The 13,046-nt window shown below is 39.1% G+C and overlaps 1 protein-coding gene across 1 annotated transcript in view; it reads left to right on the top strand.

Annotated features, from left to right (window-relative positions):
* The window catches only part of SPOCK1 (SPARC (osteonectin), cwcv and kazal like domains proteoglycan 1), a 276,371-nt gene that overhangs the window by 177,026 nt on the left and 86,299 nt on the right, over positions 1 to 13,046 (top strand). The window contains exon 5 of the mRNA XM_058849085.1: positions 6,857 to 6,989. Coding sequence (XP_058705068.1) covers positions 6,857 to 6,989 — 133 coding nt within the window. The remainder of the gene's footprint in view (positions 1 to 6,856; positions 6,990 to 13,046) is intronic.

The raw sequence follows: 13,046 nt of genomic DNA, 5'->3' as shown, positions 1-13,046 counted from the left end.
ACACAGAGGAAGTTAAAAAGATTCCTTCATCTTGCAGAACCGATAGCCCTGAGGACCCTGGGCCTCCAGGCGCTTTGTTCTCTTTCCAGAGTTGCCTGACAGCTGGACCTAGAGGGATCCATGCAAGAACCTTCAGGGCATTTTCCCTGCAAGATGTGTCAGAGGGTGTTCTTGCAAAACCTTCACCATACAGCATCTTTCAACCTTCCCTACATCCAGCTGACAAGTTCCTTCTGAAATGTTGTTTCCTCCATGCTTATTTTATAACATCTTCTTACTGTTGGTAAGAAATAGAGGCTGGATTCTTCCTCTTCCCTTGGAAATACATGTTTTTCATTTCACTGGAATGACACCTGGTACACTTCACTTCAGCACTTGAGATTTTTGCTTTAACTCTTCCCTAAATTTATCATCTCTAACTCTGTCTTCTGAGTACCAACTGCTTTGTGGGAACACTCCAGTGGCTGGTTCTCTCTGGACAGACATAATTCCAGTATAATCTCATCAATGTCATTGTTTGAAAGAATAGCAAGTAAGCAGAGGATCCATTTACTGTGGGGGCCAGTCCTGATCTGGTTTCATTCTGCCTGAAAGGTCCCCAGCCATCACCAAGCCCCATTAAAACATTTGCACATCTACCAGTGAGCAGTGGCTTTTTCATTTCTTATGGATCTTTTAAGCCAGATCTGCTGGGAATAAGATGTGAAGGCAGCAAGAGAAAGTAAAATCTGTTAGGTGAAAATTTCTTTGAATATTGAAATCAGGGAAAGTGGTACTTAGTACAGTAGGATGATGCTGAAATGCAATGCTGCGTGTTATTATTCTTTGTATCTGAAAGTGTAAAGCCCAGGTAGAGAAAGTGCTGTAATCATATGTCTGTTCTCATTTTACAGTGTTTGTATTAAATAAAGAGTCTGTATCAGATTCAATAGCACAGTACCTTTTTTTTCAAGGTAATATGTGTACACGATTTTTTTCACAAATCTGGACGGGTAGTGGCTCAAGGTATACACAGCTCTTGTGAAAAATATGAAAGATTCTAGAAATGAGGCCAAGCTCTTAATTCTAACAGAATACCAAAATGATACAAAGAGAGAAGAGGACATTGCTATTTATACTGGCAAATTTCAGGTTTGTAATTCTTTTCCTCGAGAACAAGAGAAACAACTTATGCAAAGGAAAGATAAAAACAGGCAGGCACTGCTGGCTTTATCTTCAGTGTGATAAGCTTCCTTCAGGGGGACACGAACAAACTGTGCATAAGGCATGGAGATGGTACAGACAGCACATTTTAAACTGTTCCCACTGTGAATTGTTCCAGCTTCAGGAAGCCATTCAAGTTTGCTGTCAGAGTTCCTTCCAGCTTCTGGTCCAAGCTCTGGTGCACTGAACTTTCCAATTTTGTTTTAATAGAGCTTAAAATAGTTTTATGTGACTTAGGAATTTTGGTTTAAGGTCCAGAAAGAAAGAAGGATGGATGAAGTTAATCCTAATCTTGAGGAATGTCTCCGTGAGAGCTATAATTGAAAACTCCAGTACAGAACTCACAAACCCACAAAGACAGGTTTACCTGGAGAATCCTTGCAGTGGGTGGGCCCTCCTGTGGGTGCCTAATCCAAACCTCCTTCCAGGGAGCCAGCAAACCCCAAGGATGGTGACATGGCTGCTGCTTCATGGAAGTCTCTGGAAGAGACTGTTGGGAAGAGATGGCCACTGTTACCATCAGCCCAGCTAGGAGTGGCAATGTCAATGAAAGCTCAGCAACACCAGTTTATCTCCATGAAATAATTTGGTTTTGTCAAGTCAGTATTTTGTACATAAGGGCTGTTCTATAAAAAAAAAATATACTCATTCCAACCAGCTCAAAGCTGTTCAAATAGGATCTGAAATAAGTAGTTGTATGATTTTAAGCCCAGAAAACACAATAGGCATAAGTAATTTACAATGTTAACTGAACCAAATTCTATGATTGTGTGACATCACTGAAACAGCAAGTTAAAGAACAAGAAAAGACAGTACCAGTCTCACTATTTGTTTACCTGATACTTTCTGTCAGAAGATGTTGTGTAACTTATTTGTTGGGGTTCTTAAGAAATTTTCTGCTGTTATTTGCAGCAGCCCTTTAAAAACTCCTGTAACAAAAACTCCTTTGGGTGAATGTCTTTGTCTTATCCAATAAAATTAACAAATAAGTTCTAAAATCCTAAGGAGAAACTTCTATTTACTATTTACTATTTAAATTATTATTTTTTCATCCTAAAAGTTTTTCAGGACTTTCAGAACAACAGCCTGCCAAAGGAACCTGATTTGTGATTGCATTAAACCCATCAATGCTTAATCTGCTAATTTACTGTATGTGCATTTGGGAATTACTGGTCTTGAAACAGAGTAACATATTCTTGATATTGTACATTTTTTCCATCATGAAAAGTCTGAACATATGTCAAATATAAAATTAAATGTAAATAAATCAAACTGTAAATGTTAAGAAACAAATCATCAAAATTTTTTGTGCAGGTACCTTTATTTTGACCCCTGGCTTTGCCAGAGGTTATTCCCATATATGCTCTTCTGTACTGTTCCTGAGAAAATTGTTAATAGAAAGATACAGAGATTCCCTAAATATCTCAGCCTATGTAATCCAGTCAAGGGTTTGTCAGGAATTAAGGCTTTGAATTTTTGGCTGGTTGTTTTGTTTTTTTAATCTGAGTCAATTTAAGATTGTTGTTTGACAAACCTGTGCTGAATCTAAGGCACAGTTCAAACTCCCCAGCAGGCTCTCAGTGCCCAGAACTGATGCTCCCAGCCAGGCTGGGACAGGGCTGGGTGATTCCCATCCTTGGGGCTGCCAGCTGCACCCAGCTGGGGCTGAGCTGGCGCCCCAGGGCACACCTGGAAGCCACAAAACCTTGAGTGGAGTGACTTTTCCTGGGGTTCTGAGGTCCTTTTTGCACGGCTAAGGCTCTGTGCTTGGAAGGCGAGTGCTGGCGTGCAGGTGTCTGTGGCTCTGGGGCTCTGGCTGCCCTGAGCTGTCGTGTCCCATCCTGCCATCTGGCTGGTGGCATCTGCAGAGCCTCAGGCCCTGTCCCTGCTCCTGGGCAAGCCAAGCAGATGTCATCTCCCTGGATTGTCACAGCGTGTGGTGGGCAGAGTGTCTTGTAATGAGTAATGAACTTCAGTCACTGTGCATTCTCCCTGTCTGAACTGTGAATGCTTTCTACTGCTGAAATTTCTTTATGCATCAAAATACCAAGAGGCTGAATTCTGTAAAACTGACCAACTCCATAATTCTTCTGCCTTTTGGTGCATTGGTTCACCAGTCTGCAAAGCAAAACCAGGCAGGGTTTGCCTCTAAGTCTTAATACTTGACCGAAACATTCATGTGTTCCAGCTTCTGGAATAGTGAAAAATAGTGGTAGATCCTTTCAATTTCAATGTCTTAAAGCAGGATTAAAGTTGGTTGTGAGAAAAGAAAAAAAATAAAATAAAAAGGCCTAATTTGCTCTGGCCTGGATTGCTCCTGCCACATTCATTCTAAACCAAGATGATTAGCATAGCAGAGCATTCCCAGAGTATGTGAATGTGCACTTCCATTGAGAGGGGATTTGCTGGCTGGCTGCTTATGACAGCCAATGTTCTTGTCTAGGTTTTAATTTGTTTGTTTGTGTGTTTGATGTGTTGTTAGGAGTTATAGGATTGAAAGGCTTCCAAAAGTCCTACCCAGCCTCTCAAAATATGACTGCAGAAAAATACATGTTTGTTTTTGGAAAATAGATTCCTTTTACAAGGCGCTCAGCTGTGGTTTTGGTGGGGGTGTGGAACCTGGGTATCCAGTTAAAATTTTCAGCTGTTGCTCACTTGGCCAAGCTGACAAAAATTACTTTTGACTTGTTTCAGACACAGTGGCACTTTGCACTATCGTTTTGGAAAAACATGCAGCTTGAAAAAAATATATTAATTTTTGCAAACCAGACTGTTTCTTGCAACAAAAATGGCTGCTGTGCTACCAGTTCCATACACCTGCAGGAATGAGGGAGCTGCAGATTCCCTGCACCATTCCCTGCCTCATTACGCACATTATATAAAATGATACTAAAATTGTTTCATTTTTGTTTCAAATTAATGAAATGCTTTGAGATCTACTCCACCATAAATTCTTGTTATTAAACAACACTCTTCCAGAGAATAAACTTCCTTTTATTATCAAAAGAAGATCCTGAAGATGAATATGGGGGTTAGGAAGAAGAAATGTTTTCTTCATTTTCTGTAGGCGAAACACAGCAAATTTGGCTTAGGTGACACCGTTCTGGTCCCCAGCTGAGGAGACACACCAGGTTTGATGTTGTCTTCCAGGCAGCTGCTCTGAGAACAGAGCTCAGGCCTAAAGCTGTGCATGTTCTCTACACTCTCACTAAAGTGATGGAAAGGACCACCAGGCTTGATGAGCTGCTGGAATGGCTTAAAGCAATCAAATTTAATTACTTTTTTTTTTTTTTTAAATGATGATGGGAGAGTGAAAAACATCATCAGCTCCAGAAGAATTTTCCAATAGGAACTAGTTTTGCAATATGAATCTTGAAGGAATCAAAGGAGGATTAAATAAGTTAAGAGCAAAGGGGTGTAAGGCTGTGCAGAGATGGACAAGCAGCCCTGTCCTGAGTGGACTTTTAATGTTATAGTGTAGAATACCTGATGTAGTGTGGTCCACAAAAGCTGTACAATGTGTTTTATACTTGCCATTCAGATCCTGTGATATTTTAGGCATCAGTCTTGCTAAGAACTGCAATATATTTAATTTTGATGAGGAGCTCGTTAGTTCACTCACTCCTCTCCATCCTCCACGCTTCATGGCTGATGGCTTTGATGATGATGGCACTAAATCACACACTTCAAGTTTAGCATTTCTTGGCTGTTTTTGTATAACTAATCCTAAAATATTCTTCTTAACAATTTTCTGTACAGAAAAGGATCTATTTTTTTTAAGATTGTGGAAATTAAAGTCAGTGAAAAATCTGCTTTATGCTATGACCTTCTGCAGTCTCCAGAGAAAAGCACAGCCCCTTTCATATTTGTCTCCAGACTCTATAGTATCTCATCAGTATCTACAGTATGACATTCAGATGTATTTTTGACTCTGAGTTTGTGCATTTCCAGAAGTCTAGGGCTGCAAGTAAAGTAAATGGGGAAATTTTCCTATCAAGCTGAAATAAACTAGTCATGCCTGTAATGCAAAGAGCTCAAGAAAATAAGATAATCATTACATTTTGATAACAAAGCATGGTTAGGGAATGCAGAGAAATCAATTACTGTGGAAAACTTAAATAAACAGTTTGTACAGCCTCAGCATAAGAGATCAGATCCACAGAGCTGCTTTAGGGGGTTCAGAGCTGAGTTACCACCTGTCCACAGCATTTAGCACCTGGTGTAATGGTACCTCTGTGAGGCAGAATGCATCTGAAACTGGGAGTGCTGCTCTCTGCATTAAGAAGACTTCTTCAAAATAACAAGGGAATTTAGTCTTAAATTCTTGGCTTCTATTTTCATAGTTTATTATATCATGATTGGATTCCTTCTGTGGACCCAATCTTCTTAATAGTACTATTCATCTCTGGCAAAGGTTAGACTTGAGGAAAACTAGGACCAAGATGAAAGAGTAGAATTTATGTTATTTAGCAGCTGAATGTGTCATTACATCAGAGTTGGTATTGTGTAGCAAATTGCAAGCTGCAGTGAAATTGCTTTAAAAAATATCTGTATATATTTTTCTAAAACTGTGATAAAGTCATTCAGCAGCACATTGAAATGCATTTCTAGCTGAACTGTTACATAATTTTTTTTTCCTGTGGTACAAGAACAGATGGCAGTTATTTTTCTTACCAGTCTCTGCTGCGATGCTTTGCCTTCCCTTGTAAATGTTTTCAAGTGAAAGACAAGTACACAGGACCAAAATGAATCTGCATTGTAACACTGGATTGGGGTTTCTAAAGCAAACTTTTAATCAGCTTACAACATTAGGCTGGAGATAATTACTTAATGTCCTATCAGTCAAGTAGTTCATTATGACAGGAAAATGAGCCGTTAGTCAGAATCAATGGCACATTTTGCAGTAAGTTTTTGGAGCAGATGTCTTTCTTCATAGACATTTTTAATGCAATAATTGAGTATTCTATGACTTGAACACAACTGTAGTCACTCCCCAGGGGCGCACACTGCTGGATTTGGAGATGCTTTCTGTGACTTTATGGCATTCCTGGGGTGACTGTGATTAATCTGAGAACCTCAGCTGATCATTCAGTAGCTGGAGTGTCAAAAGGGCTCCTGCCCCCACAGTGACAAAAGTGTTTAGTGATTCTCTACATTGTTATAAGCACAGTATAAATTGCAATGTTTTTTGAAGGATTTCCTTTTAAAATCATTGCTACCTTAGCACTAGTTTGGCAGCTCTGAGAAGGCCTGGTGAAAATGTCTCTAAATACCACCTGGTGTACTGTTGCCTGCGTCACCAAAAATGCTGTCTAGCTCTAGAAATGCTGTATTCTGAAGTGAAATCATTTGTAGTTATAAATCTAAATGAAACCACCAAGTGTTGTAAATCTAGGGCTGCCTACCAATTTATGACTTTTATATTGCCTGCTGTAATGTGCCATATTATAAAAGCATTGTTAGGAGCTTTAAATTATGATTTAGTAGACTTGGCAGTGCTGGGTTAATGGTAGGATTCAATGATCTTAAAGGTCTTTTCCAACTGAAATTACTCTAAATTAACGCTGTACTGAAAACCCAGCTTTATTCGGAGAAGCTCCAATTCTTGTTTTATACCAACTTTTCAAACAGCTTGGTGTGTCTTATTTTACAGCCTTCGACAGAAGAAAGGCAGCTTGGCGCAGAAGCCCTGGGCTGGAGCAGGCAGCATGGCCAGGTGCAAGCCCTGCCCCGCGGCTCACGCCAGCGCGGTCTGCGGCTCCGATGGACACAGCTACAGCAGCAAGGTAAGCTCTGCCTGGGGCCACAGCTCCCCTCAGCTCAGCCACTGTGGGTGAAGATGAAACACCCCCTGTTATTAGGCAGTATTGAATTACACTCTTTGTTAATCTTGGAATGGTTTTTTTTGTGTAAAAAGTGCTGATAAATGTAGGCTTTTCCATATTTGACAAACGGCAAATCAAGATGCCAAATCACAATCTTGTGACTTTCCTGATTCATGTTTCTCTAAATAACCTGTTAATGAAGTAGAACACTTTTAATATTGATGATGCAACTGGAAAAGAAAAATCATTTGGTGAGATTGGTTTGTTTAGACGAGAGGGTTTGGGGATCATTCATTTTTTTTAAGAAATGGTCTCCAAATCATAAAATAACTATGCAGAATCATTCTTCAGTGATAGATTTATTTTTAATTGTCTCTTTTTTCCTAGACTGCATGGGTAACATATTACAATTCATTTAGCCTGTGGTTTTAATAGCCTTGTGTGCCAGATGCAGCATATATGGTACCATAAAAAAATTCCCATAACCCAGTGGGGATAAATTGACTCACTGTTATACTGAAAATACGATCACCTTAGGGCTTGACTCAATAAAAGAAAATGTCTTCACAACCATTCAGTGTTTCAGATCTCCCATTAGCAGATAAAGCCTTCCACGCCTTGGATACAGGTCCCAAAAACAGCACTTCAGGCACTGGAAAGCATGTTTTGGGGAATACCCTTAAGGTTCTCTTATCTTGATGCATGCAAAGTAATGTTTGACAGCCAGTAAAACTATCATTTAAAATCCAAAAATAGCCTTCAAAAAAAAAAAAAAACAAAACCAACAAACAGGAAAATAAAGCTATTGGGCAAAAAATTCTCTGCTGTGTTGTAACAACTACATTATTTTCTCAGCTGGGCATCTTGAGTTCTCCACTTAATAATGGACACAAATATTAAAATGCCATGCCTTGGTAATTTCAGCTTCTCTCTTGTTCTGGATGAAGGATTTGCATGGCCAGAAGGAGCAAATCAGAGCAGAAACTCTCATCTGTGCATACAGACTGCAGGAAAAATGGCCACATGTTGCCTGTTAAACAAGTGACTCTTTAATACTCCCTAGGAGTGTGTATTGCAGTAATTTAGCTTTGGTTTTTATGGTTAAGATGAGCTCATTTTAAAAACAACTTTTTCTGTCTGAACTCTTGAGTCTGTAAGATGTTCTGCAGTAAATAGATTTCATTTCACGTTCTGTCATGCTATTAACTCATTTCTGTGCATCTTACCTGCATCTCTGTTAGCTCCAAATGGGTTTTTGGCCTTTGCTATTTCTCGCCATAAGATCTAACTGGTTTTCATCAGACACACTGCCGATGTTATAAATTCACCAAGCTGTTGTGATTATGATATAAACCTGACAGCTACAGTGAAGACATGAAACATTTCCTGGTGCTGACATGTTTGATTGTCAGAGACACCTCCCAGAAGTTGCCTGTTTGAGTTTTGGGTGTTATTTCAAAGGAAATTTGTTAAAGATTGATTCTGAAACAACTTTGTCTCATCTTTATTTATTGTATGTTTTACTATCAATTGCTCCAGTTCTAGCAATTTTTTTTTTTTTTTTTTTTTTTTTTTTAAGAAGACAAATTTTGGTAAATGAGCTGAAAATACTTTAGGGAAAGCATCAAAGTAAAATAGTATATGTTAGTGCCCTAACAAATCACATTTTTATGATCAAGAATGATCATGGCTGTCTGGTATCTTTTACAAGAAAACAGTGCTCCCCTCAAACTCACTGTTAGAATTCACCAGACAATGTGTTCCCTTTTTCTTGCCTTCAAGTCACTAAAATCAAAGTTTTCTCAGTAATTTTCTTTCACATACCAGTGCTGTTGGCAAGTATTATTTCTGGCCCTGCAGTGCTGTCATGTTCTAGTACTGCCTGTGAAAATGCAACACGGTGGACTCGAGAGCGGGCGCTGCTCTGTGCAGGGATGTGTTTGCTGGTCCCTGGTTCTGCATCTGCTGCCTTGTGAACAAGCTGGGCAAACGGGCACATTCCTGCTGAACTTGTAAACAAAAAATGGAGAGAGGACACTAAGTTTCAGGGGGAAGAAAACCTCCTGAAGCTGTGTATTAGGCTTCCCCTGCTGCTGGCAGCCAGGGGGAACACGCAGACACAGCAAGGGTTGATCCATGTGGCTGCAGGTGGGTTTGGCCTCTCCGGCAGGCACAGCAGGGGCTCAGCTGGGAAATGGGGTTTGGGCTCCCAGTTCCTGGCCTGGCAGAGCAGCATCAAAGTGTTCCAGTGATGACCTGGGGCTGCCATCCTACAGCAGCAATGTTTGTACCAGGGCTGGCCCTTTCCATACTTTGAATGGTAATCTGAGGAAAAAGAGGAGTGAAAAGGAAAAGGCACAACAGAAGTTGATCAAATGCAGATTTGATTTATTGACTTGGGTGTCAATAAATGCCCAGTAATTCACATTAAGAAAATACACACATATTTAATATACATCATAGCCATTTGATCCTGGAATAATTCCAGCTGTTTCCCAGGAAACATTGTAGACCTTGAGGCATGACAAAATTGGGGAAAGTCAACCAAATCAATAATGCAAGGGTTATAGGGGGAAAAGAATAACAAAAGATAAACTAAAGCACTGTTTTTGAGCTTACTGGTTGATGTAGATAGAGGTTCAGGATGTTTAACAGCCTTGCTGTTCCACCAAAGACATGGAACCCTTCAGCCCCACAGCTAATTCATAGAGGGCTAGTCAAAGGAATCTTTCATCTTTTTAAGCTTCCATTGAAAAATATTCAAAATAATCAAAAAATATTTGATTTCCAACACAAAGACAAATGGTAAAACATTAAAAATTATGAAAATTCCATGCCCACATCTTGTGCTCCAATGATTTAAATATCACCTAAACTATAGGAGACACAAGGTAATAACTTTGATGGCTCTAAAGTTGATTTAGCTTCATGTGTGGGAGTTGTACTGCTTAAAAAAAAATCTCACCACTCTTTAGACATTAAACCTTTCTGGGTTTTTTTTTGGAATCTTTAAAACTTGATCTGGATTGTTTCATCTGCTATGCACAAGTGCTAAAGTGGAAATTGATAAGCCTGTTGGGCCGTAGTGTGTGGTGGGGTTTTTAATGTTCTAGTTTTGATTTTCAGATGAAAAACTAATTCTTCTGAGAAATGGGATTCTTCAGTTACACCAATAATTCAGCACTTCTGCATGACAAAATTTGATCACAGATGTGGCCTGTATGTACTCGGTCCCTGTACCTTGTTTTCAGCAGCTGAGAAATTAGTGGTTTTTGAACCTGTAGAAGTTTTTTGTATTTCTGGAAACTTTATAAACTATCACCCTTTCCTGTGAGGTTTGAACCCTAAGAGGCTTAGGTTTATCAAAGATTTAACTGATTTTTATTTTTTTTTCTACTTACTGCTTGAAATGCAGGTGTTTTAAAATGTGCACTATCTCTCACAGAATAACTTTGTACAAAGAAGTTTCCTGGGTATAACAGCTCTATTTAATATTGTGACAATACAAAGCACTTCCATAGGTTATTACAGGCAGAGTTTTCAAAGCTCTTTAAAGTACTAATGAATTAAGCTTATGAGGTACGTAAGCCCTATAAAGAGCTTGATGTAATTAGTTAATGTTTTTGTGAGCAACACATTAAGAAGAATAACTTTGTAGATGTCAGTTTTACAGGAACTTTAATTAAGCTTGTTAATAAAGCAATTACCTGAACATGACGATGACTGTACTTAACTAGTCAGAAAATGAAAATTAGGATGATCTTAAATTACAAAACATACCACCTCAATGACTAATGGTCCCTTCAAAGATGGAAAGGTACATTGGCATAATTATTATGTTTCTAATTAGGTACATTGTTGTTCTGAAAATTTTAATTAAATCATTGTGAACTAATTAAATTCATGATCATGTCTCTTTCTGTTTGAAAATGTAAAAATCATGTCCTGTTGTCATAACATTAGGTAATTAATTTGATATTAAGGGATGTACAAGAAAAAGAAAAAATTTCTAACAGTCTTGAAACAGAAGAAAAAATAACGACCAAAATAATGAGACACTATTAGTTAAATGTGTGCAGTGTGAAGGCTGCTACATTTAATTAGGAGAGGTCTGTATGCAGAAGCACAATTAACAAATTCTTGTTAAAGTGTCTAACTGTTGAGAATCACAGAATCACGAAATCACTAGGTTAGAAGAGATGTTCAGGATCAAGTCCAACCCAGCCCTAACACCTCAGCTAAACCAGGGCACCAAGTGCCGCATCCAGTCTTTTTTTAAACACATCCAGGGACTCCACCACCTCCCTGGGCAGACCATTCCAGTACTTTATCATTCTTTCCATAAAAACTTTTTCTAAATATCCAACCTATACTTCCCTTGCCACACCTTTTTGTAGAAATTGATAGATTTTATAGGATGTGACCATTCTGAATGAACTTTCTACAGGAAAAAGATTTTGCTACTTCCTCATTCTAGTAGCAGTTTTTCAATATTCATCCGTATTTTGTTATTTGACTCCATGTGTTGCAGGGGGGTTCCTAACTGCAGAAATACATCTGACACAAAGCTTTTAGCACTACTGATTTTATTCCCCAAATAACCACTGGGAAACTCCAGAGGACTGTGGGAGAACTAGAGCTGGCCTGATGTTGAGTACCTTTGTATATTCCCTTTCTTGACTCTGGCACATCTGGCTCCTGCATTCCCACGAGGTAAATGTTCCCTCAGCCTGTGCTCTGGGCCAGTGAGACTTGAGTTGTGTAATCCAAAAGCTGTGTGAAGCTGTTATTGCATAATCAACTCCTAAATTATGAATTTTGTCTCTCAGAAGGCAAAACAGGCGCAGTTCTATGCTGTGCATCCAGGGCTACACAGTTAATTTGGCTTGAAGCATGAGGTGAGCAATGTTTTTTGATCAAGTGCTGTGTATCCTAAAGACATCCTGTTGTTTATATGGTATTTTTCTCTGCATGGTCTCTAGGAATGAGCATAAAATTTGGAATAAGGTAGATCTGTATTCTTCTGTACTTTGTAATCCATGTCAGTGTCTTAAGGCAGTTAAGTGTAAAGGGCATTTTTGCATATGCTTGAAGAATAGCATTTCTCTTTTGGTCAATTAATATACTTTAAAAATGGTTTTCTGCCTCCTACAGTCTTTCCAGTGATGCCTCTTCAGGGTGTCTTGGCCACAAATTAACAATCCAAGACAAAGTGCTTTCCCCTGATTGGGGTAACCTTTATTAAATTCTTATGGAGCTGGGAAATATCACTTTTGAACTCTGCTCACACAATCATTCAATTCTGCAAATTCCTGAGCGTCCTTTGAAATGCCATTTAGTTCTGTGTTGAAGTGAAGAAGCTTTTGCTTTTCAGTGGTGTCAGGTAGTAAATTCAAAATCCCAAACAATGCTCTACCAATTTTACATCCTAACCTGGAAAAAAATAGCCCTGCATAACCACTCATCTGTGCACTGCAGCTGCTTCTGTGACAGCTCCCCAGCTGAAGCCCATGAATATATACATGTTTGCAAGGATTTTTACCTGACATAATATGAATTGTGAGAACAGACAAAATAGAGGCTTCTGCAGTGACTCAACAGATAGAGGGGGGGAAAGCTAAGAGCTCTGGGCAATTTTTACAGAGTAAGGGCTGCTTTGTCATATTGCCAGGTTTCAGTTTCTGTGAATTAATGGGGAATTGCTGTGGCCCAGGACATGATGTTCTTTCAGAGACTGCTTGTTGCTATCCCTTTAGTCTTTGGAGGAAGAGTCTTCATGAACACAGTTCTGCAAACACAGACTGGGGGGGGAAGTAAAGACAACAAATAATGAACAAAACAAAAACAAAAAAAGGTTTTTTTAATCCCTTAAATAAACCTCTTAGGAAAAAGATACTCCTCATCCTTTTTGTTGGAAACTGGCTACTTAAAGCTCTGTTAAAGCCACTGGTCAGTGTTAGAAGGAGATGGGGGCTGGTCCTGCTGAAGCCTGCTGGTCTCTTTGCTCCTGCATAAAGG

Source organism: Poecile atricapillus, chromosome 13 (genome assembly GCF_030490865.1).
Source record: "Poecile atricapillus isolate bPoeAtr1 chromosome 13, bPoeAtr1.hap1, whole genome shotgun sequence".
Classification (NCBI taxonomy): domain Eukaryota; kingdom Metazoa; phylum Chordata; class Aves; order Passeriformes; family Paridae; genus Poecile; species Poecile atricapillus.
The sequence above is the reverse complement of the archived record's forward strand: the minus strand, read 5'-3'. Positions and strand labels throughout refer to the sequence as shown.